This window comes from Sprattus sprattus (assembly GCF_963457725.1).
Source record: "Sprattus sprattus genome assembly, chromosome: 5".
NCBI classification, from domain to species: domain Eukaryota; kingdom Metazoa; phylum Chordata; class Actinopteri; order Clupeiformes; family Clupeidae; genus Sprattus; species Sprattus sprattus.
Window position 1 is genome coordinate 23,809,241 of NC_137924.1, and position 27,574 is coordinate 23,836,814.

The 27,574-nt window shown below is 42.4% G+C and overlaps 1 protein-coding gene across 1 annotated transcript; it reads right to left on the minus strand.

The window, feature by feature from the left end:
* Positions 1-1,898: 1,898 nt before the first annotated feature.
* On the minus strand, positions 1,899-27,311 carry slc39a10 (solute carrier family 39 member 10; the record flags this gene model as incomplete). Its single annotated transcript, XM_080838715.1, has 12 exons — positions 27,292-27,311; positions 20,040-20,129; positions 19,653-19,681; positions 12,385-13,860; positions 11,957-12,122; positions 5,391-5,566; positions 4,892-5,059; positions 4,502-4,622; positions 3,855-4,178; positions 3,648-3,728; positions 2,394-2,584; positions 1,899-2,051 (listed from the first exon to the last, which is right to left on the minus strand). The coding sequence occupies exons 3-12, from the start codon at positions 19,653-19,655 to the stop codon at positions 1,899-1,901; spliced, it is 2,859 nt and encodes a 952-aa protein (XP_080694841.1). The 5' UTR covers positions 19,656-19,681; positions 20,040-20,129; positions 27,292-27,311.
* Between the last annotated feature and the right edge of the window lie 263 nt (positions 27,312-27,574).

Consider the following 27,574-nt stretch of genomic DNA (forward strand, 5'->3'; position numbering starts at 1 on the left):
TAAGCTAGTAAATAAAAAAAAAACTACACAACAAATATATTCATCAATGATAGGAGGGTCCAGCTACGCACAAAGGCTTGAGATTGTCAACGTATAAATTTGGATAAATTTCACATTGAGACATGGTCTTGAATTTAGTAACCTCTAGCACTGACTGCTGATTAATACAACAAACAAAAAAGTAACATTTCAAAATGGCAGTTTGAACATTAAAACTTAAATTTGATTTATGAAAAAAATAATTAAGTCCTTCAATATTGACTGACATGGACAGTAACAATGAGTCAGTGGACACAGTTGCAATTAAAATCCAGTGTGCTACTAACTGTGGTCATGAACCAAGTCCCACATCATCTTTGAATGTGGAGAAAATGCACCATGGTGCAATTCTGAGAAGTCAATGCAACAGCACAGGGAGCTATGTTCAAATAATGTACGGGAAATCATTGTTACCTTTCATGTTTAACAGTCAAAACCTTCCCTTCAATTGATATCTTGAATTCTTCACACACACAGGCAGTGGCTACTTGGCTCCCACAGCTAGAAATAAAGATTGTTTTTTTCTTCTATATATTATGCCTTTAAAAAGTAGCTCTGCATTGCTGATATGATCCACTAAAGTAAACCACTGTCTGGCAGCCTCTATCACAGTGCTATTCATCTACTTTTTAACGCTTTCAGCGAGCCTGCTTGCCTAAACAGACAGACAAAAGATGGCGCCTATGTTTTGTTTTGTTTGCTTGCTTTTGCTGCTGTTGGGGATTTGGGGATATAAACAATCAAATAAACAATCAAAGCAGTTGATGGGCAGAAGAAAAGAAAGAATTGTCGTTTTTTTGTCAATATTTTAATACTGAGCCTGTATGTCAAGACACTAACCTCTCCTAAACTAACTTTCACATTATGATATTTAAAAAAGGCAGTTGTGCCATCACTGGCAGTACTTAAGACTTAGCTACACTGGGTAGACTGAAACCTGCTGCCCTTTCCAAAAGACTTGGTCACCAGTGTGTTCTAGCACATTTGAATTGCCTCGACTGGATGAGCTGCCCAGTAATCTGTGCTTGGCACAGGAATATTGAACATCGCACAATGAGACACACCATGGCTAATCACAAAAATGGTCTATGATGGTTCACTAAAGACACACACACACACACAAACGACAATGCAGATGGTTGCGGGGAGCTGCTGAGAGGACAAAGGCTCCAGGTAATGAGGCTGGCAAAGGGCTTTCCGAACCATGATGAGCTGCCTCTGCAAGGGAAATCTTCCTCTGCCATTGTAAGTGGCGCCGCACCCTCAAGTCAAACCCATCCCTCTCAACTTAGTGCTGGGGGAATGAGGAGTAGTGGGTGGAAGCAAAGGCTGACTGATATGAAGCAACTATGCTAACCCCTAAAACCTTTTTTTTTATGCAGACGTATGATGAGCAGAAGAAAGTTTCCCTTCATCAGAGGAGCAGCTGCCATGGGCAACAGTAACACTTCTAGCAGTGGGGCACTGGTTAGTGCGCATATGGGTGACCTTATGACCTCTGCCTCATGACCCCAGTGAAAACGCATCCGCTTACTGTTTGTCAGGTGGGGTGGGGTTGGGGGGCAGAGACAGACACAACAGGGTTGAAAGAGGGGGGAGTATGCAAAATAAAAGACAGGTAAACTGTAAACAAATGTCCTCATGGTCAGTTACCGCAAGCCACAGACACAGTTTTCAACTGAGGTATGACAGGTGTGAATAAGAGCTTTGTACCATGCTTGCAGGACTGAAACTCCGCACAGTGGAAGCCACTTGAAGGTGAAGCCTGTGTACCTTTAAGCTTTGCCACCCCACCCCCCCACCCTCTTCTCTACCTACCTACCTCCCCTCTGCCACCCACTCCCACGTGTCCCCACCATCTAGAGGTCAAAATCGAACTTGATGTGATCCTCGAAGATGGCGATGAGCAGCATGAGGGCGAACCCAGTGAGCAAGCCCAGATTCTGCAGGAGGAAGTGGCCCATCTGGCAGCGCTTGTGCTCCTCGCTGTCTCCATGGAGCATCTCTGGCAGCTACAAAACAGGAGCACAGGACGGTCCAGTTATGACCCATCAAATCAACGTCTAATTCTATTGCGATGTTATATTATAAAATCACATTTCTAAAGAACTTGGAATCATGAGGTGCTGACATTTTGGACCAAGAAGTTAAGGTAAGCATATTTTCAGTATGCCACTCGAAGTAGCCATGTCATTTTTTTTACACGAAAGTATGGGCAAAACATTTGTGTATTGATGGCAAAACCTTCTGTGCTCAGTATCTTAAAATAACACTAAAGAAAATTCTGCCACAACAGGGAGCTCTGTGAATGTACATAGAACTATGTTATAACAATCTCTGGACACTGAACTCACCATGTCCACCAAAGCCACGTAGAGGAACATGCCCGCTGTGACCGCAAAGATCCAGCTGGTGAAGTTGTGCGTGTACTGGCCGATGGCAGTGCCAATCAGCATGCCCACGTACGCCATGAGGGCAGAGAGGACGTTGTACACAAGAGCCTGTTTCACAGACATGCCCGCTTTCAGCAGCACCGCAAAGTCACCTGCAACACAGAAGCCACAAGAAGCACAGCGGAACAGTCAGACAAAATTAAAGGATGTGCAGAGTTTAGATTCCGCAAAACAATAGACAACACTACAGGATGTCAAGCTCTGTAGACAACTAGTGAAAATGTATTTCACTAATCTGACGAGTGAAGAAAAAAGCCTTCAATCTTTCTCTGGTGCCAGTCCCCACTCCTTCTTGTTAATGATGAGGGCACGTTATCACTCTGCCTTCCCATCCATCACTCGGAGGGTGCGGATAGACACCACCCTTTTAATTACACTCTGTCTCTCTGCACTCGCACACTTCCCTTATACCAGAGTCCCACTACCATTTGCTGTCACCAAGCACAATTAACACACCCGTCAACGGCAATTAGCCGCGCCACGGGGAGCTGAAGACCCTCCATCATGGCCGCCGCCTGCGGCTACCGCTGTTAGGGGAGCTCTGTTGTTGTGGTGTTGAGAGATGTGTCTGTCAGGTGCCAGAGGCACAGCTGCATGGCTCCCATGAGGCCGAGCAAATTTAGCCACTACAACTTCACTTCCTGGATGTGTCCAGAGGACTTAGCACTGAGGAACATTCTGTTGCTGTTATTGTTGTTATTTTTGTTTATGTCTGTTTTTCCCCCCTTAAGTCATATTGTTTTGTCTGCTACTTTAACTGCGCAACATCTGGCTTTTGAGTACACTTTTTTTTCCCCCACCAGGAATGTTTTATACCAGTAAATTTCAGCGTGCAAAAGCTTCTGAAGGCGGTGAAATGATAAATGGAGAGCTCTTTCCTTTGTGAAGTCCTGTCTGATGGGAGCCTGCTGATCAATAGGTTATTTTGCCCTGCACCTGGAGATGAAAAGCTGTTCTACTTACCCCACAAAATAAATGAGGTAAAACTGTCTAACAGCGCACTGAATAACAGCATTCTTCTCACTGAACCCCAAAGAGGCGTATTTTTTCAAGTCTGTCTCCATCATATTCAGATGCACTTTAACTAAAAGATTGTCGATTTGATAAATGGTTTGCTAAACGCTCACAGTCACCCAAACAACAGGCTTGACGTACCCAGTTCATGAGGCAGTTCGTGGCAGAATACGGCAACAGACGTGCTGATGCCACCCGTGATATTGGCACTGAAAGCGGCACCTGATGAGGAAAGATATCACCTTACTATTAGTTGTACGCAATGGGCACTGCCATTTCATATATGTTTGAAAAATGAGTTATACCGATAAACATCTAACATCTCAATTCTGACTTTGGCGGTCTAACCTATAGCAAGTCCATCACTGAAGTTGTGCATGCCGTCCCCCATGATGACCATCCAGGCAATGCTTGCTATGCCAGCATCCTTCATCTCCTGATCAGAGTGGCAGTGCGCGTGGGAATGCCCATGTCCGTGGGAGTGGCCATGCCCATGCTTTTTTGTCTTGACTTTCTTTCCGTTCTCCTTGGCCAGTACGTCGGCCTCCGGGTGGTCATGCGGGGCAACTGTGAGGGATAACGGGGTCCTGCTGGGGGAGTCCGGGGGCTGGAGGTCAGACAGCTGCGTGTCGTTGTGACCCGTCTCTTCAGGCAACACGGTGAGCTCCGTGCCTACAGAAGAGGGTGAAAGTGAGAATACTGACAAACAAACATAAACTGACAATATACGCCAGATATTTACAAATCCATTTTTTTTATTTATTTTTTTATCAAGGATGCTATACCACTTTAACGTATAGGGAAATATCAACAAAACTGGAGCAAGTTTCGTGTTTTCATTTTCACAATTGGCCAATGATCCCAAAAATGAAATTACAAATTAAACTGCTTGTATGGTGAAGCTAGCATACAGTGTCAAGATCCACTTAATGTCTAGCAAGCAGGCAGAGAACGCGGCGCTGTGCTGTGCTTCATGACAGGAGCAGATGCTTTACCCTCTGTAAGTGGCTTCAGGTGCATCCACTCAGCGTCGGAGCGTCTGTTCAGCTTGTGGTCCGACAGCTTCCTGCCGATCTTCCCCTCCTCGCTCCTCTTCTTCCTCCGACACAAGGTGCCCTATAAGCAGCCAGAGCAGGTGTTTGAGACAAGTGGAGGAGCCCAACGCTCTTCTTCATGCCTAGGTCCAGGTGTTTTCTTTTCAGATTTAAGTCAGCATCTACACTAACTCGAACACACACATCTAACACTTCAGCCTGGACTTATTCAACTAGTTGCCCTTGTGGCCCTTGTACTTTATCACCCTGAATCTTTGTATTGCCTAATCTCCTGTTGTCTCTGAGCTAGGGTTTATGTTTTCCCTCACCCCCCTGCTGGTTAAGCCTTACCCCTTCGTCTTTGTAGTGTTTGAACATTCCAATACAGTGTTCGATGATGAAGAGGAGATAGATCCCTCCCAGTGCCGTCAGGCTCTTCCACACCGCGTCAAACTCCTCCAGCAGGCCCACGTCCTTGTCCACAGGCTTCTCGTGGTCGTGGTCGTGAGTTCCTTGAGCCTAACGGGCACAAAAAGAAAAAAAAGATACCGCATTTTAGGTTTACTGGTAATGTGGTGCGTAAATGATCAAGGAGGATTGATTGATTAGTGTTGGTGGTATGGTTATCCTACACCTGGTAAATGGTGTGGTTATGGAAATCATTTTGTCAACAGCTGGAGTTCCATGAAGCTCCATGAAAGCACATGAAGTCATTGACATTGGGAGTGACCTAACTGAAGTTAATAAAATAACAATTGAACAGGAGGTGTTAAAGCTTTGATTGTGTTGAGTGAGTCAGTGTGTGTGTGTGTGTGTGTGTGTGTGTGTGTGTGTGTGAGTCACCACTCACATGGGGCAGCAGGTGGAGCAGGGCGTCACCGCTCAGGGTGCCCACGGCCAGCGCCACCAGGAAGGTGAGCAGGAACTTGAAGCAGGACTGGTTGATGATGGGCACCAGCACCACGCCCAGCAGAGACAGCAGGCTGATGATGGTGATGGAGGTGAAGCCCCACAACCACACCATGGCTGCTGGCAGAGGGAGAGGGAGCTGTTACTGCGTGCCTCTACGGCAAGAAAGGAATCTGGACCATGCAGCTCGTATGCAGCTTGAGCAGAAATTAATTAATCTATTCATTAATAAAAACATGAAGGCTAGGGGAAATTCCTTAGTACCTTATCCAAAACCACAAGACATTACTAATAGTGTATACTTGTTAGTCATGTTTGCAAGCTTAACCACGCAGGCTATGCTGTCATTTTAGGGAGTTTCTGTTGACATGGAAATAAGGAGTATGACTTAATGACTCGACACAGGAAACCCTGCTCTTGCTACATAAGGAGTAGGAGATGAGGCAGTATGAGGCATGCAAGAGCCATCTGGACCTGGCCCAACATGTTTGGCAGGATACTTCTTTCCTGCACAACAGGAAACCTCATGTCTACTCTCAACGAACCGTTGAAACCACATATTTGTCAAGTAAAAGGTGACGCAAATCCTTTTTGTTAGGATCTGTTCATGAAATTAAATTGAATTACATACATTTACAACTTGCATTACACTTAAGCAATAAGCCCCAAGAGGCCGTGGTTTGCGCTAATTTTAGAACAGGTAAGGGGAGTTGTTAGGCACGACGCGAAGCGGAGTGCCTAAAACCCCCTTACCTGTTCTAAAATCAGCGCAAACCACGGACTGGGCTTATTGCTTTTCTAAAACTGTTACTACAAATATTTGATAGGGTTTCATAAATAAATACAATTCAATTTAAGAAACAATAGTTTAAATATAGCTGCAAGCAGCGATGGCGGTTTCCTCCTCCAGACATTGCGAACTAGGGAAAAATGTATTTTTGTGACAATTTGTCACTGTATAGAAAAATCCATGCTGCAGACTTGCCAATGGGATATTACATTTCAAATGCATTACTTTGAAGATCCTCAAGGGCCATGGCTTCAAGCAAAGAGTGAGAAGGGGTGTGGTCATCCCTACATTTCCTTAAATGTTGTGTGTGTGTGCTTGCGCGTGTCAAAGGAGCCTGTCCCTGTCCCTGTCCCTGTGTGTGTGTGTGTGTGTGTGTGTGTGTGTGTGTGTGTGTGTGTGTGTGTGTGTGTGTGTGTGTGTGTGTGTGTGTGTGTGTGTGTGAGAGAATCTGGAGCGCACACGCACGCAAGACCAGAGGGGCAGGGGCAGAGAGGCAGACTTGAGAAACACCCTAGCAATTAGCCAAGCATGCGTATTTCAAATATTCACCAAAAATTTACTTTTCATCTTACAGTCAATTTTTTTTTGATTTGTGTTCTAAACATTCTCAAGTGTCTTCACATGAACTTGTGATTCAATCAGAGTATCACTTTTTGACCTGTTGATGTGTAAAGCATTGTTTTAGCGTTAACAATCTATCAAATTTGCTTTATATCAATCATTTTTCAAGATATGAAGTTGCCTTTGCACATGGCAACATGTTGTAGTGTCTTCCAGTGACATATCAAGTTTGGTGTTGATTTGTCAAAGATTTGCCAAGATATGACCTCACTTCCTGTTTGGCGACTTTTCTGCTGAATTTGAGTGGCCGTACCGGACAAACGGTTGTGACGATCAAAATTCTAAATAGTAACTTTTGTGAGGCTAGGTCTGAAGATCATCTCTGGTGATTTTGAAGAAGATTTGCCAAAAAATTGTAGGAGGAGTAGGCTTTCAAAGGTTTTTGATAAAACCGGAAATAGCGGAAAATCTCTATAATCGGAAATTTACGCCATGGGGTGGGTTACATTCATCTTGATCCAGGGAATCCAAGGGTACCTCATTTTTGAAAATCGGTCATACGGTTCAAAAGTTGCGTGTGTTACAAAAGTCCAACTTTGACCTGTTGGTGGCGCTAGAGTGGTGTAATGAGAGCCATGAAACTTGGTGTGAATGAAGAAGGGACTGTCCTTAATGAGTGTGCCAAATTTCACAAAAAGTTACTAGGGGCTGCCATTGACTCCCATGGTACTAACATAATAAGAAAGCCTACAATAACAATAGGTTACCTCCTACCGGAGGAAACCTAATGATAAACCGTCATTCTTCCGCCACTAAAAAATATAGTTCCTAAATAAATCGTTGCCACGCAACCCTTGAAGCAACGCAACAGCCAGATGGAACACTGGGTATGAAATGCACTGTATGAATACACAGCCTTGCCTTGCCATTCGCTGTGCAGTAATATGGAATGTTATCATAGAATGTTATGAGGTCAAATTGTAAGGTTGTGCTGGATTTTACAACGGCTTTTAGCCAATCACAATCAAGGATTTGAACAATCAGTTTTAGAAGTAAGGGATAACGGCCGACGAGCTGTCCAGTTCTACGAAGTTAATGGACGCTGCGGGGCAAAGAACACCACGACGCGGAGCGGAAGTCCATTAACTTCGTAGAACTGGACAGCTCGGAGGCCGTTATCCCGCTTATCTCCCGTTTACAACATCCACAAATGTTTTTATTATTATTATTATTATTATTTAGAATTTCCTTTATCTTTAGGAAATTTAATATGCATAACAACCTGATGAATTCTTGATTTGAAGCCTAGTGCTCCCGTTGGTTAGAGAAAGTAGTGAGAAAGTAGTGCGTGGAACTGGACCTTTAGTTTCCCCGGGCGTTGCTGCAAAGTGACACTCATGAGCTCACCTCTGTAAAGTAAACGGACACACGGACACAGGTATGGTTCATAAGGTTTTATTATTTACAGTTGAACTCCACGTTTCCATTGATGGTGAAGTTGGACAGAGCAACAGGGAGGTCAAGTTTAGTAATTTTGGTCGAAGGCTCACAATCGAGCCGGCTAGTTAGCCGTGTGAGCTGCCATCTGTTTCAATGGGTTTTTTTTCTAAGCGCTAACAGCCGCCTACAAATAATATTCGAGACTTTCAGTTAAGAATTACAATACTCTGCAACATTTGTGTAGAACATAAACAACTAACCGAGTCAATTTAGACATATAAAAGTCGTGTAGAAAGCTTAATTGACATAAAACATTGCCCACTAACTTGTCCCAACACGCCGCCATCTTGGTTCAAATTATCCTAGCTGTCAAAAAATAAACGTTACGTTGGTTGTCAATGGTAACCATTCAAGAGCATTGATATGGAACGGCGATTTAACGTTTCTATTGGGACTACGTCCAAGGTGTCCGGTTATACGAACTTAATGTACACCCCATTAGCCAATCAGAAAACAGTATTTCGTTCCAGAGGGAGATAATAAGGAATTAAGAACTATCAGACAATAGTTAACTGTGTTTTCTGTTGGCTGCATGACAGTGGACACTCTTTAGAGCAATCACAGGTACAAAGAGTACAATAGCCAGTGACAATGATGGTGTCTATCTTCAGACACAGGCAATTCATTAAGGTAGAGGATTACCAGCCATAAATTACGTGAAACTAAATGGACCTTCTTTCCTTGCTATAGAATACTGCCAGTCATGGCAGGCAACACAAACTAGCAGCTCCCGTCAAATTGTTGAAAAAAAAAAAAAAATCCAAGTATACTTCCTCAATAATGTGCACCATGTCATAAAGCTAGTTTTAAATCTGCTTTACATCTTACATTGTTGGTCACACATGATAAATATGGTTCCACATTAGAGGCCACCGAAAGAACTCCAGTCCAAAAAAGTATGGTTGGCTAAGTGAAGTTTTTATGAGTAGCCTACTCCTAGAAGTAAAATTCAGCTAAAAACAAGTTTATCCTTATATGTAAGGTTGTTTGTCACAGCAGCACGAAAATACACAACAGTTTAAATAGCCAAATATGATCAGCGTATCTCAATACACTGCTAAAAACAGACTTCCACAGCTGGGATATCAAGGCAGAAGCCATTAAAAGCTTAAATAGGCTATTTGTACAGGGGAAAAGCAGAAGGGCCACCCCAATGGGGAAAATACAATTAGAGAAGCCAAAATGACCACAAAGCACTCATTAACAGGCAATTAGCCCCCTCAGACCCAGGTCCTACTGTGCAGTGTTAACAGAACCTTATTCTTTCTCCCTCTGAGTCTTTAAGTTATACAGAGATGTTACTCTGGCTAATGATTAATGCTGGAAGGTAAAAGCTCTTAAATATGACAAAGAAACGTGAGCAACTGCTATGCTCTTTGAATATTGAGGCGCGGAAATCCTGTTTGGTTCTCACGGGTAGAGTAATCAGTAAGTTATTGTTTCAATGTGTTTCTTTTATCCTCTTTAAACTGAAATTATGCTTGCATGACTGACCCCTCATGCATGACTGACTCAGACCGAGTCCAATCCAAGAAACACAGTTCACTAAACTCCAATAATTCTAATTAATAACACGAGTAATACAAATTAAAACTCCCAGGTGTGGCGGCTTTCAGGAATCAAGAATGCACTGGTAACCAAAAAAGAAAAGAGCACAAGCAAAACTTTCTCACTATTTTCACCTTTATCCTTACAAGTATAAACCGAGCTGACACTGCCGGTCTCATGGTAGATTTATGCTGAAACAGCCACTTCCTTACCAAACCTATTTGGCCCAGCACGGTTAGGACATATACCCCATGACTGTGAGGCAAAGTGTCCTCCTTGGTTCATACCACTCAAAGTCTCAGGAGTTTACAACTTAATTACCACCTGTTATCACTTTGATAAGAGCCGTCAGTCAAGGAGTGCAGTCTGCGGATAACTTGCGGAGAGGGAAAAACAACTTTTATGGGCATTTGCATTGTGAGAAACACCAGAGCTTGTTTCACAGGTGGAGTTTGTGCCCATTGCGTGTGCCAAAAGGCCACAATATCCCAGAGCAAATGATATCAAACATTGGATTTGGCAGAACAGCACGACTGTCCTTGGTAAATTGTTAACAAGGTCTTGGTGTACAAATCTTATCATTCAGTGCCAGAACCTATTTTGTTGAAGTGAAACAATGAGCAATTCAGTGAAATCATATGACTACTTCTCAAAAAAAAAATATATGTTTACCAACTTGTTTATGAACTCTTAGGGCCCTATCTTGCACCCAGCGCAATTGACATTGTCACCGACGCATGTATAATTCCTATCTTGCACCCGGCGCACAGCGCGATTTTCCCTCCAGAGGCGCGCTTCGAAATGAACTTGCGTCGACATGGGCGGGGGCGGAACAGAGAAGGCGTTTCTCTGGCGCAAGTGGTATTTTGCAGTTTCAAAACAACGCCGTGCGCCATTGACCAAAAAAAAGCTGGTCTAATGTGAGGCGCAATGTCTAAAGTCTGTAACGCGTATTCAGAACGCTATTTTAAGGGCGCATGTGCTTGCCCGCACAGTATAGAACCTATAGGCTACACTTTACTTCGGTCGTCTTCACGAGAGATTTACACCAATTGTTTGGCAAGCCATATATAATTACAAGGAAAATAAAGTATTTACCACATGAGGAAATCATTGTGATATCCGTATCCAAGACATTTTAAAACTAGGCATACATCTAGCGTACACAATTGACCCAAATGATTCAGGTTAATTGAAGCTGCGTGACATTTGATTTATTGTATGGCTTTGTTGCATTTATTTAATGCCAGTATTATTATAAATCTTGTAAACTCATCTTTGTGTATGTGGACCAGCTTGGATGTCCCACGTCTCCGGACGTCATTATAGCGTTTTCGGCAACGTTTTCGGGTGCCCCGTTGCAGAAACAATCACGGCAATATCTTGACATGCTTGCTTGACTTTGCTTACTTTTGGAGGGTTTCTCGCATCCCCATATATATCTATCTCCCGGCTTTTTACAAAGCCATACAATAAATCAAATGTCACGCAGCTTCAATTAACCTGAATCATTTGGGTCAATGTGTAGGCTACGCTAGATGTATGCCTATTTTTAAAATATCTTGGATAGGGATATCACAATGATTTCCTCAAGTGGTAAATACTTTATTTTCCTTGTAATTATATGGCTTGCCAAAAAATTGGTGTAAATCTCACGTCGGTCTCCTCGGCTGTGAACTTTTCCGGTCTTCCACCAGGTAATTCCGCCATCAAAATAACAAGCCGCTATGGACTATGCGCTCCTCGCTCTTAAAGGGAATGTGAAATGACGCTCGGATTGGTTTATTGCATATTACGCCCAAACCACACCTATGGCTGAGTAACCTCCTTTGGACCAACCCTTTTGACACTTGCGCTGGACGCAAGTGTGTTTTTTCCGCCGTTAAAATAGCAACTGCGCCATAGAGCCGCCCACAGAGCTACTTGGGCTTGGCGCCGTCCTACTTGCGTTTCTGATCGGCAAGATAGGGCCCTTAAAGGCTCATAACAACCACAGACTTTAGCACACTGTGGTCCTTTAAGACATTAGGAGGAAAACCTCTGATTATAACATTCATTTGTCTCCTCTGTTTACATGTGTGAAGTTATGCAAACGGTGGCTTTTGTACCTGATTGTTCAGGTTCGGCATCCTCATACTCGAGGTGGTGTCGTATGCACAGGCGACTGTCGATCTGGTAGAGCAGGGCAGGGCACAGGTAGGTGAACTGTTGGGGGGAGATGTTGGACTGCGGGGTCAGCCCGTAATGGGCCAGCAACTGGGTCAGGTTCAAACACTGGCAGAGATTCAGAGAGGATGAAAGAGACCAGAAGAAGAGAAATGAGGAAACACCTGGAAAAAACTGAGTCTTATCCCTCAGTATTAATGTCATGGAAGGCTAAGTAATATGAGCCTGATAACAACTACATTCAAATATATGCACATATGTATATATATTTACAGCAAAGCATTGACACAGTGTAACATATAGGTTTGGTATAAGTCTTTGGTAGTCTATGTTTAGAAACACCATGAGTGGGAGAAATGGTAAGGCCTACCTCCTCGTGCTGATGAAGCTGACTAAAATGTCTCTCTAAAATAGAAGCTTTCCTGTCCTTGTTTGGCACTTCTCTCTTCTCCTTTCTGGATTGACTTTGCCTATGGTCATGGTTGTGATCGTGATGGTCATGGCTGTGGTCATGGTGATCATGGTTGTGATCATGGTCATGTAGATGATCGTGATCCTGATCGTGTCCATGGTCCTGTCCCGCTGCTGTGGGAGGCGCAACAGTGGTAGCTGTCCTGTTCCTGTTGCGTTGCCCCCTGCCTCTGGGCGTCTTCCTGGGCCTCTTGGTCGTTGGGGCCTGGGTCGGAGCTAGAGAGGGTCTGGCCTCCTGGAGGCCTGGGTCTCCAATGCTAGAGGAGTCCAAAGTTGGCCTCTGTGAGGCCTGTGCGGGCTGAGCGGGGAGCTGGGTTGGCTGTGCCGAGGAAGTGGGGGGGCGGCCGTCTGTGCTGTTGGCTGGGGGACGGTGGTCGTGGTTGTGGTTGTTGTGGGGGTGCGGGTGTGGATGCTTGTGATGGTGATCATGGTGATGGTGAGGCTGCGACTGGTCGTCATGGATATGGTCGCCGTCCTGAGTGTGGACCTGCTCTCGGTCGGGCACTTGGCTGAACTCGTTGCTGTCGGCCGTGCGGTCGCTGGGCACGGTGGTGTGGTTGTGATCACGGTGGTCGTGGGTGTGCTTGTGCTCCTTGTCCTGGCCATGGCCATGTGCGTGAACATGTTCATTGTCCCGATCATGGTCGTGATCGTGCTCGTGTTTATGTCCATGATCATGGTCATGGTCATGCCGGTCCATTGGACCACTGTTCACAGTGGTATTAGGACTACAGGGGGGGGTACCCTGCGCTGTGGTGTGCACCTCCCCCGCCTCCGTGTGGGGGTGGTGTTGCGAATGTGTGGTCTGGCGACTGCCATGGTTGTGATGGTGGTGATGGTGGTCGTGGTCAGCCGAGTGCGAGTGCAGCCCCTCCTGCACCTCCAGCAGGTCCAGGTGGGCCACATGGTCATGCTCGTCGTGCTTCAGGCCCACCACCTTAACCTCACCCAGGCCCAGGCTCAGCAGAAGGCTCTTGAGGCCGTGGAAGCTGAGCCTGTCACCCTGCCCATAGCGTTTGAAAAGCTGCTGGATGTAGTAGTGCTGTTTCTTCTCTGCTTCGCTGGAGCTGCCCGTCATAGGCTGACCTGAGGGTTCCACGTAGGGTGCCTGGGATATCTGCAGGTCGCTGTGGACTTGATCGTGTTCATTATCTTGTTCATGTTCATGATCGTGATCGTGATCATGATCGCTATCATGGCTGTGTTCACCCCGACCGTGACCATGGCCATGGTCGTAGTCACCGCCTCCATGGCCGTGGTGATGATGTTCGTCGCTGTGGCAATGGCTGCACTGGTGAAAGAGGAAGGTGAGCACACACAGGAAGCAGAATTTGGTGTGTGCGTGGACCCTCATCTTCTCGTCACTTCGAGACGCCTTGATTTCCAAAGAAAGAAAGAAACGAGAAAAAAAAAAACACATCACACATCCACGTATTATATTAGTCACCAGCACAAACCAAGAAAAAAATCCTCCTATCTAATATTCAAACACATTGACAACAATTTTGCTCTAACAGGCTTTCCATGCACATTGGTACAACAACCGCCATAAAGTAAGGAGTAGGTATGAAAAAATGTTTTTCATGTGGGTAGCCAGGAGCAGAAGTAATTCCAGTCAAGTGATCTCCATGCGACTGTGTGGAGAGGCCTGCGGGCGGGCGGGCTGGAGGTCTCTGGAGGGCGAGGGGCCTTTAAGCACATGCCGTTTCTTGGGTAAGAGCAGCGGAGCACATGGCCCACACAGCTGGGAGGAACGCCCCCCGGGGGTTACGCAGACATAACCCCACAAAGCTCATGACATTCATGCTCGCAAACAAGGCGTGACAAAGTGGAATACCATAAACAATACTATGAGTATTCGTGAAAAAGAGAGAAATTAGTGATAAGGATTTTCTCCAAATGGTTCTTATGTGATAAATGCCAATCCCTTACTGAACACTGTATTCAATATTGACTCCTGATTCAAACTAACTTTGGAGCTAACTCTGTAGTTTGATTTTCTGTGTTTAAGTTTTTTTATCAATTGTAAACCTTGGCATCCCATTGCAATTGTACTTATCTTGCCATCAAGGGTTGTTAAGCCTCTAAGCCAGGTTTAATACCTAATTTTCCTCTCTTCTGACTAATTGGCTAAAGTTAGCCAATTCATTAGCAAGGTGTAGAACAGGCAAACCAGCCAAGGTCAAATAAGCCAAATCAAACCAAGCATTTCTATTGCAATAGTCCATTACAGTTCAACAGTACTTGCAAAGTCCCCTAATGCTAGATCAAAACAGATTATCAATACAAATGACTCCAAATTAAGTGTAAATGTCAGCAAGAAATGAGTGGATCTGAAGTCTGAGTACTAGCACAGTGCTTCAGTGACTGAAGAAAGCAGCAGGACGTAATAGCGGCCGCACTAGGAGTCAAGGTGGTGATAACAGTAACTTCCTAGAAGCTGTTATTGTTTTAGTAGTTATGGTACTTGGAGGCAGAGGAGGAACTCATATAAAATATATGAGGATGGCGAGACAGTAAGATTCAAAACAACTATCATGAACACCACCCGTGGGAATATCCCTTACCTACCCCACTGGCACTTGTACTATATTGCTTAATTATAGAATTTTCAATAGAATGAACATTCAGAAAAATATGTATGCAACAGGGTCAAACCAATTTCACCCAGCCAAGCCATAATGTACACAAAAATGTTGCAAATAATTCTTTTAGAGTACTTTGTTCAATTCACATTTTTAACGTTCATACAAATTAATACAAAAATGTAATTCAGTCCGATGACTTTTTATTTGAAAAAAAAAAAAAAAAAACATTAAATATATATATAGAAGGCACATTTCAACTGCTGAGTCTAGCAAAACTACAGCAAAAAGATTCAAAGACCACCAAAAACGTTTTTAATTCTATACGCGGGTACCTTGTCAGTACTTTAATAACCCTTGGGTTTTCGTTTTTCTTTATTCTTTCCATACAATAGCCTAAGTTGTAACAGCATGATAGATTGTATTTAAAACTCAATATTCTATAAACCAATTATGAGTCTTAATGCATATCTGAGAAAAAAGTATAATGATTCTTTCTGATAGTAGTTTTATGAAAATGACCATTGTACTGTATGATGATTCTCTGTAACACTGAATGACAGCTGTTCTGTGAAACATCTTTGTATGGCATTCAACTTCTCCTACAACTTCTTCCTATTAATATTATTATTATAAGTAGAAATAGTATTAGCAATAGTGATTGCATTAGCACTTGTAGTATGTTAGTATGCCAAACCACATGACTATGTTCAGACATATTATAGGACGATCACGCTTTAGTATAATGAAAACAGAAAAGCAAGACCAAGGCAATATTATTTGGAAAAAGTATCAACTTTACCATGAAATAAAGCATAGAAGTAACCATCACATGAAATCATTTAAAATGTTTGCTTCTTAAAGGTGCAGTGTGAAGATATCTGGCATCTAACAGTTGTTACAGATTGCAATTAACTGAATATCCCTCACTCACTCACTCCTTTCCAAGCATGTAGGCAAATGTAGGGTGTCCATCAGGAGCCAATAGCCACTTCAGAAATGATATCATCTACGACTGTATCGAGTAGCCATAACCTGTCAAGTGATGAGATTATTTTACATCTATACATATATATATATTAGTGCTGTCAGTTTAACGCGTTATTAACGGCGTTAACGCGAACCCATTTTAACGGCGTTAATTTTTTTATCGCGCGATTAACGCGATGTAAAAAAAAAAAAAAAAAAAAAAAAAGTTTTTTTTTTTTTTTTTTAGATTAACGTTATTTTGCCCTCCCAAACTTTGTAGTAGGCTAACGTCACGTTTTATTGAATGATGAGCGCGATACAGCGAAATGGATGATAAAAAGCTTCTTAATAGAAAGTTTACCTTTAAAAGTTGTGTTGTGCAAAAGAAGCGAGCTTCATTGTTGTCTGGAAATGTCAACAGGCAGCAAAAAATATTAAGCCATGGTATAACTACACTATAGGCTGAGTCCATGTTTATCTTAAATGTGCACTTTATAATTTTATTTTGTACCGCCCTGTTTGGCAATGTTGTTTTTCAATCAAATAAAACATTGCTTAAAGCAAGCCAATCCACTTTTCCATGTTGATAACAGCATTAAAATGAAATAAAAATGATGGAAAAAAAATAATTGAAGGGGCATTTAGAATAGACCAAATTTGTGATCGCGATTCATTTTGATTAATTTAATCGCGATTAATTTTGAGTTAACTATGACAAAAATGCGATTAATCGCGATTAAATATTTTAATCGTTTGACAGCACTAATATATATATTTAGAAATTGTATTTTTTTAAGACTGTAAAACTATAGGTCATAGCTTCCATAAACTATAAATTGTTCATCGATAGTTTTTGGCTGACATGAGGTTCAAAGTGTTTAACATTACACTTTTATGGGCAATTATTTTCAGCAACAGCTGATCTTGCTAACGTCACCGGGTCGTCTGAGTTCAAATAACAAAGACAAATTCTATTTTTCGCACATGAATGTAAAATTACAATCCTGTCAGCAATTAGATATGAGGTTATTTTTCCATGGCCATGCTCTAGCTAAAGCTATCAAACAACAACTTCAATTTAGATTGGTAGGCTAAAGTACCTGTCCAGCAGTAAGAAAGCAACGTCAAAGTCACTCATTTGTAAAAATGTGTCCCTCATTAGCCCTTTCCTTTGTCCTTGTTTTCTGCAGTCGCCCGTCTCGATCTAATTTTACGTCATGTTTTTGATGGACAACTCAGAATCACACTCCCTTGCCCTTTTTCCTTCGCTAAATAATACGTTTGACATCTATTTCCCAAAATGTGGGTTCTCAAACTTCTCACAACACCTCTAGCAACCACAGATTCCTCTTCTTTCTTCTTCTTGGTCTACCAAACAGCTCCACCAAATTCAAGCTGCCCCTTCAACTTTAAAAACGAGAAATGCTGTCTCTAGAGCTAGTGTTGTCCGTTCTGGGATATTGAAAAATCACGACTCTAAGACACTCCAGAACAGATTTTCAGTTGGTAGCAGATCATGTCACTTCATGTGACCTTTCTTTATTTATCAGGGCATCTATGAGGAAAAACACACACAAAAAAAATTATATTCATTGTAAACACAGCTGATAACAAGTATGTAACAAGTAAACATAAAAGGATGTGTTTCATTTATTGTATATTTCATATATACAGTTGAGTGTTTCTGAATAGCACTTTTTACAGCAGAACATTCCTGGCACCTGCATTGTCTAACAATACCCTTTCCTCAAAAACATTTGCATGCCTATTCATAATTACATGTTGGTAATATTTTTTGTTTAAAAAAATAACGATATAAATACGTTTTTGGTGTTGTGCTAAATTACTCTTCGTTTTATAACTAAAGATGACAAGTAAGTAAAACAAAAATGTAATATTGTAGAGAGAAACTGACCTTGCCTCTGTGGCCAAGGGTCCTCAGGGGTCTTCTTGTGATGTTACAAATAGTCTCATGATTGCAGCCATTGATTTGATTTCAAAACAAGGGTCTGTATCATCATTTTCTTGAATGACAACTAAAGAGATTGGGGACAACGTATCCATAGTAATATTGTATATCCAAAACACAGCTAAGTGATTTATCTTCTAATAGGTCACTCCTGACACTTACAAATATGACAGCAAAATATTTCTTTCAGTTTTATTTTATTATATTATATTTTTTTATGTTTGACTCTTAGAACAAATATGAGGACTATTTGGGGCTTTGAAACATATTTTTAACAAAAAAATCATTAACTTGTTTTACAAATAACATGATACAATAAACACCTAAAAGTAATTTCACAGCATTTCCACACCTATTAAACGTTTCTATAAGACTTAGAGACGGGATACATAAACATGGCCATGTCTCGTCGTTAAGTCACCAAGACATTGCAGTGTGTTTTACTTGCCACTGGCTATTATCACTACCATTACAAATCTATAGTAATAACGCCATGATACTAGACAAATGTTCTAATTGCCCAATGTCTTCACACTTCCACACAGACATCACCACCCAAACGATAACAAAGGCTTCAGACACAGGTTACTGTCTAACCAATTTAGCACAAATCAGCCAGGTAATATTGCAATTTAAAAAAATCCAAATACTGCAGAGAGAAAACAAAAGCAGACTCCATGCCTAATAACTAAATCAATGCAACCCTTTCAGCCTGCCATTGGACCCCCTACCCCATGTGGAGTACTTACGACTTACTCGTGCTGTAGTCCGACCCTGAGCGGTGCGTGGAATTGAATTAGACAACTGTTTGTGACGGTGGCCTGGGTTTTGGTTTCAAACATTAACGTGATTACAACCCTTCTTTAGAGCACTGCCCGACAACACACACTGTTTATAAACATGAGACTGCAGTGACCTCTGAACCTTTGGGGCGAAGATAGGATGAGGCAAGACCGGAACCTATTTTAAGATCTGCGCGTCTGACAAACAAGCCCAGTGTGGCTCCTCAATGAGCTCTTTGTTGCCCGTATGACATTTTGAGGAGTCGTCTTGTGAATTACTTTTGGACGGGCAAAGCAAGTCATGCGTTACACAATTACCATGGGATAAAACATTTGGCATCCATTGACTGTGAGAGATGAATGTCTACAAAGAAAAAAGCGGAAACCAAACAGCTGACTTGTCAACCTTCCCCTTGTGGTCGAAGGAATCTGAACACCACCACTGAAATGGAAGCCGGTGTCCCCTGCTATGAGAAGGACTACACTTGCACTCCACTGAAGGACTACACTTGAAACATAATGCATGCAATTGCCATAATCCATGTCATTTGCATGCAACACATTTGAGTTTGCAGACAGAAAACAAGGAACTGCCAGGAGGGAAACACATAAATGGCTAATGTCTTGTCTTACTGTAATCTGAGGGAAATAAGATGCAGGAAGTGTATCCATGCTTAGTTAGGTAAAGGTGTTAACACCTTTGGCACAATGCTTTGTTTATACTTGAGCTTATGGGTTATGACTAGTGTGTTATTTTGTGTGTGTGTGTGTGTGTGTATGTATGCAAAGGATTATCATCAGTGTTTGTGGTTTGTTTAGAGGGCAGGTTCTGGTAGGGCATGGTCAATGAAGGCTTACTCACCATATCTGAGGGCTTCTTCTTCAACAACACTGAAAACAAAAAGACCAGTTCAGTGTTTGTCGGGAGTATAACTGGGAGTTAACTGACCATGCCTCTCTGTGCACACACATACACAGACACAAACACAAAGCAACGTTTATCCAAGAGAGCCTGCAGGCCTAGTGTCTAAACACGTACAACTCTAGTTTATGCAACTACAGCTAAAGCGATAGTCCGAGCAGTTAGTTTGCACACACCATGTCTTTAAGAACAACATTCTCACACCAAGCCCTGAAAGTAAACAGTTAATCGCTGAAAGACCTCACTACATTACCTTACGTAAGGCAGCAAGATCACAAACAAGGAAATAAGGACAAAAATGGGAGTACTCCCTATAGATCAGCATACCGTTATGACAAGACGCGCCACTTTGGCTCTTGATGCTGATCCAGTGGGCTTTATATTTCTACTTTTTTATGCCGATTGTCTTTTTGTGTGCTGGGAACAGAAGAAAATCAAAGGATTAACCAGGTGTCAATTGGCATCATCACTTGAACTTCCTGGCTGAAACAAAGACCACGACTATTTATCATTTAAAAGAGTTTAGCGGAGACACAGAGTTTACTACAGAATTACTGGAGTTGGGGTATGTGACAGAGCCTGATCTTTACCAACTGATCCGATACCAACACGGTTGTGAGTTAAAGTTAGAAGACACTCCATCAACTGTAAGGCTATATGCAAGTGTTGGGTGTTCTCAGTAACCTGCTGCTTCACCGTGCAGAAGTATGCCAAATACTTTAATCTACAGCCTTCATTGACCAGCAGAAGAGGTACAGGAGGGTAGCAGGCAGTGAACTGTAGGCGCAGGAGAGCAGGCTTGCCCGGCAGCCACAGAGCAGGGGGCACATTCCTGGCACGTAGCGAGGCGAGATGAAGGCTGCAGACTCAATATTGCTCATCTTCAGACTCGAGACAAAAGGGGCAGTCGGGGGGGGAGGCAACTACAAGAGAAGAGAGGATAGAGGAATAGGAGACGAGGGAGCCCTTAAGCCGCTTCATATGACTCTCACAAGGCCCCCACCATCCCAGCACCATCTCTGGCAGTCATACTTGAGCCCCTGCATGGCCGTCTGGCCCGACCCACCCAGAGCATTCCTCAGCAAGCACGCCGCCGGTCCAGCAGTCCTCAGGAGCCCTTACTGTAATCTGGACTACTCGCACAGGGAGAGGCTGCGGATTAACTCTTACAGGGCTGAGGGAGACATCTCTCTCTCTCCCTCTCTACCGGTCTCTCTCTCACTTTCATTATGGATGAAACTAGTCTATCTTATTGTTTCATTTAGCAAAACGTCAGGTCCATGAACTTCTATTCACATTCTTTTTCCAAAAGCCACTACTAAATGAGATGTTTAAAGGACAAAGGACGTATCAGATGTGCTAGCATTGTTCGAGGAGTCGACACATGAGAAGGCTGACCTGGAATGTCATGCATGAAGTGATGCACAATGAAGTCTTTCATTTTACAGGACAGCCACCATCTACTTTCTACTACCCAAACCCACAACCAGAGGTGTCTGTGTCTAAGCTCTGTTGTCCAGGTCTTTTAAGGATATTGGTCAAACCACTCTTGCCATTCGTATAATCACAGGGAAGAAGCCAAACACCACAAGGTCACCAGATTAAAACAGCTATGCACATCAGCTAACATGACAGCGTCACATATCCAGCGATCACTTCACTGTCAGAAGTACAAATCCCACTAACAATCCGTTTAGGATGTGGAGTGCGCAGAGACACGACAGACGCACGAGCGAAAAAAGATCCCTTCTCATCGGAGTGCGATTTCATAAATATGTCAGCCGAGGACCTGAGGCAGAGGAGAGAAGCAGATGCCTGCTAACACATGGGACCCCAACGCAGCAGATGGTCTGAGGGGACTGCAAGCATTTGGTGAGGACTTGAGCAAATGAACAAAAAGAACGCAACTAAAATCTCAGCTGAAGGTGCAGGCAGTGGAACTGACAGTTTGATGCCCAGTGCCACAAAAAACAACACGTCGACTACAACGTATGACGCTTGGGCCCAAATTTCACAGAACCAAACAGAAACCAAGGCAATCATAAAGCCATACATTCAGACACATCCCATGAAATGGGAGATATGAACAACAGTCAGCTATAACCTACATAGTTCCACAGAGTTCCAAGGGTCTGTGGTTTATGAAGACACAAAATGAGGTGAAACATGAAGGTATCATAAATGACAGAAAGGGCAGAGGTTACATTTCAAAAGTTAACAATGTGCTGTAACCATTCAAATAGCCTGTAGATTCAACTTGGCACTGCATCCAAAGCATTATTAATATAACACACCAATTACCCCATAATTCATTATTCTAACCAGAACAGACTCCAACTTTGGACACAAAGTAGGAGAGAAATAAACAGTAGGCTACTAATACAATAGTAATCATAGTTATTCAAGACTAGAAGGATGGTACAAATCCACCACAACACAAATTACATGAAAAACTTACTCTGATTATGCAGAGGACCCACAATGCACCTTATCAACACCACTTCAGATACTCTGTTAATATGTTCCATCACTAACACCTTCTGGCAAGTCAATGGACAAGATAATGCGCAAGTTCGCTTTGCAGGTGTGCTGTGCTGCAAGCATGGGAAAGTTTCCAAGGTGGCTGTCTGTTATCTCAGCTGGTAAATTGTGGCTTATCAGCCAAGACTCTGTGGAGATACCACAGAAACAGCAAGCCCACCTCTACACAGGCTTTGAAGTTATGACTTACCTCTTATTTCTGACCAAAACCAGACCCCCTCTACTCTTCTCTGGCACTGATGTTCCTCTGGAGAAGCATGGTACTAGGTCTAAATGTTTTGAGCCCTTCAGGTCAGGTGACTTACTACCATTTAGTGGGTGGGGGTGTGTGCATGTGTGTGTTGGTGGGTGGGTGGGTGTGGAGGATTTCAGTTAATCAGCCACTAAAGTGGCGACTTACAGAAAGGGAAAAAGTCCAGCAGATTGTGTGTGTGAGTGAGCATCTGGACAGATCAACCATAGGGTTTAAGCCGTGTCACTTTAATATTCAAGACTGACATGTTTACTGTATCTGGGATGATGACTGTATGAAGTAAGGAAGAAGAAGAGAAAGAGGAAGCAAACTTGTGACAAATTCAATGTGACAACCAGGTTGTTAAAAACAGAAAAGACAGGGGCACCCTCATCCCCCAAACTGTTTTCTGAAATGGAGCCCAGGAATGTACAGAGGCAGTAGGGAGGGAGAGTCTCAAAGCAGGAGTAGAGCGCTAATCAGGGAGATTTTCAACGCCTGTCAGATCCATTCTAACTTTACATCTCCAAATAGCTTGCTAAAGGACTACAGACACTGTTCATTCACTCACAAGCGCACATGCACACACACAAGAACAACCTCCAAAACAGTTCAACTACTTAGTAAAAAGAAAAAAAGCTTCCCAACCGAAGAGTGAGGCAGCTTGGCTTTGACTTCACTCAACTGACAAGTGAGGGGTTAGAGGTTTTCAACAGTGGTGGCCACATGAACTCAGCAACCTGATTAGTATATGACCACACTATCAGCATGTTGTTTGTTATAGGCCTACTCCAGATGAAACAGCCAACACTATTCCGCACACATCTCAGAGTCCTGTGAGTCTGTCATCCGTGTGACTGTGTGTGACCCATGATATTCAAGGAGGGGACACCTCTTGTTCCATGACACACACAACATTAAGGTTTAAATCAATAACCACAGGTGGAAGTACATCATGCATGTGCAAGTCGCAAGAAAGTCTCAAGTCTTAATCTTCAAGTCTCAAGCAAGGCCAAAGTGACTGTGGCCAACCAAGTCAGAAGTCAAGTTGTATGAAATTCTGATCTACCACAGTTTCCAGATTTAAATTAGTTAAAAGAGAGTGTTCATGGACAGTTTAGTTTTATTCCCAACATTAATGAAAAAAGTTGCAACCCTGCTTACACCTAATTAATCTGACCGACATTTGATGTTTTGTGGCAATCAATATCAAATAGAATATGTGAAAATAAAATGTGATAAAGAGGTACTGCTCCTCAAAAGATTTGAGCTGTAAACTAAAGTATATTACTGTTCTGTGATTTCCAGATTTCCAATAAAACCATCAAGGCCATCTAAATCTACCTCCAACTTAATAAGGCATATTTCTTTGATGTGTAGCTCATCAAATGTGAAGGGACTTTTGAAATGGGGGTTGAGATGATGTGGCGAAGCAGAGAAGAAGAGACGGACTTTTGGTGAGGGAGACTCTTTCGAGGGACCTAGCGATTAGGTCAGACAGTCAGTAGTAAGAACATGGTATGCAACCCATTGGGTTCGTTGTAAGTTGAAGAGCTCAATACACTTGCAAGATGGTGAATTTAACTAAGTACCATGGCAGGTGTATGCTGGATGCCCCCAGAACCACTACGTGCAAAAAATTTGAACCACTATGTGCAAAAAATACAAACAAGGTAACTGCGTTAATAACATATACTTACTTACTATAAAGTATATACTATATACTTACTTACTATATATATGTTTGTTGCGGACATTTGTCCAAAAGCACCCTTTTGTACCTACTATGTATGGCAGGTTTACTTGCATACACAGTTAAACTAGAACGATTTTCTTTTTTATATGCTTTAATTTTACAACGATTTCTGAAGATTCCTGGCTGGGAACCATAACTATGATATTTCCATTAGTGAGTAACATTGGGTTAGGTCGGATGAAGACATTCACTGCACTTTTAGGGGCACAGGTTGGTTAAGCGTTTCAATTTCTAAATGTATAGTCTAGACTTCAACATCTTATTTTAGCAAATTCCCACCGGCTCATTTTAATCACATTGCATATCTTGAGAATGAAGCTAACATTAATTAAATGTAACCTCATTTAAGATGTAAACTAGAATTGCGTTACAACAGCTCAGGCTTTGTTTAAGTCTGCTGACTAGCTAGTTAATGTAAGCTTTATACCTTTGCTACCTTAGTCACTACCATTGTTGGTGCCATTCATTCCCTTGTGGTTTTAAACCTGCACATTTCCGGTTGTTTCTTATAGAAGATTTAGCCAGTCATTATAATTCCCTTTATGTATATTTTTGCTATAGCCAAATATGATTAATCTGCCGAATATCAGTGGCCATCCTAAGCCATTGGGTCAAGATATAGATATCGGTATTAGTTCTAAAAATCATTTATCAGTCAACCCCCAAAACTGTTCAGACAAACTAGGCTGATGAAGTATTGAAACATTAATGTATAGACTATGACATCGTTACAAACCAGCAAGACTGAAAAGGCTATATTCCATATTTCACTTGACCAGTCATCACAAAAAGTTACTGAAATGTGTTCATGTTCAAAACACATACCAGAGCAAGAAAACATTGAACTGGGAATTCAGAAAAAGTTGTGTCTCCCTTTGGGTTTCAAATACAATTCATAACAAACACCACCACATTTTTATATTCATTCTGTCTGACCAGAAAATGTAGTGTGACATTGAGGAAACAAAAGCATGCTTGTATCCGAAAGTAGTGGGTTTTTGTCCTAATAGTGAGTATACCCTCATATTTTTGAGTTTCCCACACAGATATAAACAAAAACATTAGTTGTACTATGTCTACATGTTCAGTCTGAGTGAAACTTATAACCTATAAAGTTATTTTTTATATAACTACTGCATAGAATGAATAAAGAAGCTTAGGGGAATTCCAGTCGATATTAGACCTTTATCAGGTCATGTGAGTGGTCTTAAAAATCATTTGGTTACCGAATAAAAACATGGGGCCCTTTGTCACACAGTACAAGAAGGCACATGTCTAATGTCTGACTTACAAAGTGCCACCCTCTGCACCTTCAGGCTTTTTGCCTTTAAAAAGAGGAACAAGGTCTGTAACATTTCCACACAAATGAAATTATGCATCAAATAATGCAGGTGTTCCATTGTGTTGTCTTGAGGTCTTTACAACCTTTGACTTCCCATGCAATGTAATACGCCGGTTAATTTGATCATTACAGTAGATTTAATTTGTTGCATCCTTGTGTATGTGCGATTCCTGAATATAATTCCTCTATGGAAACCAGGCAATGCTTGTTATAGGTAAATAGCATTGTTCATGATACTCCTTTCATCTGATAAAGTGCAGGGACGGAACATCGGTTTTGAAATGATTTTTTTCACAATTTGCAGAAACTGCTCGGCTGCATTGCTAACCAGCAGGATTTCAGAAATGCTCTGAAGGATTAATGACGACATTGAAGCTGTTCACAGACCAGTGACCATTGGCGCAGTGTTGGCGCGAAACCCCCTTGAGACGGAATACAATTGTCTAACATTAGACACCGCAAAGCCTGTGCACTCTAGGTAAATTGCAATGTGCCCGTGTCATTTATGGGTTGTCGATGGTATTGCAAGGAATATTTCCAGATAATACGAAATATAGCTCAGGTAGCAGTAGCTGATTGGGTCTAACGCAACTTGGCCAGCATTTAGACACAATACACTTCAGACAGTCGGCATAATGTCCTTATTTATCCATGGGCTTGGTGGGTCTGGGGGCGGGCAGGACGAAGATACATGACTAGCTAATGTCCTTCATTTTCTTTACAGCTTGTTTTACAAATGGGATGGCTAAAGCCGAAGTTAAACCCATGATAACGGAACCTTGCTACCATCCCGAAGAACCTATACATTGGGCTGAGGGCACTGCCTTCCCCTTCCACGAATATTTAATTAGCAAGACGTACAAAACGGCAAAAAGCCTTTGTAAAGCACAAAGATTACATTCATAATAATACTGACTGTTGTAGGCACAATCAGTCTCCACATGGCAGAAAGGCCAAGATACAGTACAACGTTCTACACGTGGTGTGCATAACAGATTAAGGTTGGCGGATGAACGAAACAGTGTGCAGCACTTGGGAGGTAGCTAGCTAATGATAAACGACTAGCGTAACGTTAACGTCACACCGCACTGACCAAAGCCAATAACTGAGTTGTCAATTAGACTGTCAGATACAAATAACTACAGCTATAGTATACCATGCACTACAATTCCTATTCAAGCCAGCCACTACGTGACTTAAGACGCAAATCTAACCGCTAGCCAGCGAGCTGGCAACCTGCAACAGGACAGCTAATATTAGCTGAGGTTACCATACAAAAGACTGCCATTCCCGCTAGCTACACTAGTCAAACAGGCAATAGCGTGTCGCCCCGAAGATCCTCGAAACCCACTGTTTCGTTTAGGCACGAAACATTTACAGCTATTTAGCTGTAGCTTAACCGAAAACAACAATAATAGACCACAGACCACCTAGCTAACTCAGGACCCTATCTTTACTGGCTAAGTAATGCCGTGACGCTAGCTGGCTAAAGTTAGCTTCCCGTTACAGTTTCCAAACCCCAGACACTTCACAGGAAATAGTCTGATTAGCTGAGAAGCTAAGACACAGCGCCCTAAAACCACAAAACTCCTTTTATTAACTCGACCTGACTTCTAAATACAGTCTGTACTAGCGACACGTTGTTAACACTGCTCGGGTCCATGTTGTGGGAGTGTATGAAAACAAATCGAGTTTTTTATATAGTTACCTCACTCGAGTGCCGTGTGCATCTCCTCTCCGCTCGGTACCAAAATCCACTCCGTAAGACAACCACGCACAAAAGGCCATCGGGTATGCGGAAGTGGTATTCACTAATTGAAGCTACGTCTAGTTCGTAGACTTGAATGTACGCACGATGAGCTACTTTGCGGAAGTTAAAACAGCAGCGGGGATGTTTTTCATCTTATATGTTAAAGATATCTAAGGTGTTTCATTTATAAGTCATGAGGTCAGGTAAACTTAATGTAGGCTAGGACTTTTTGTGTCTTTCT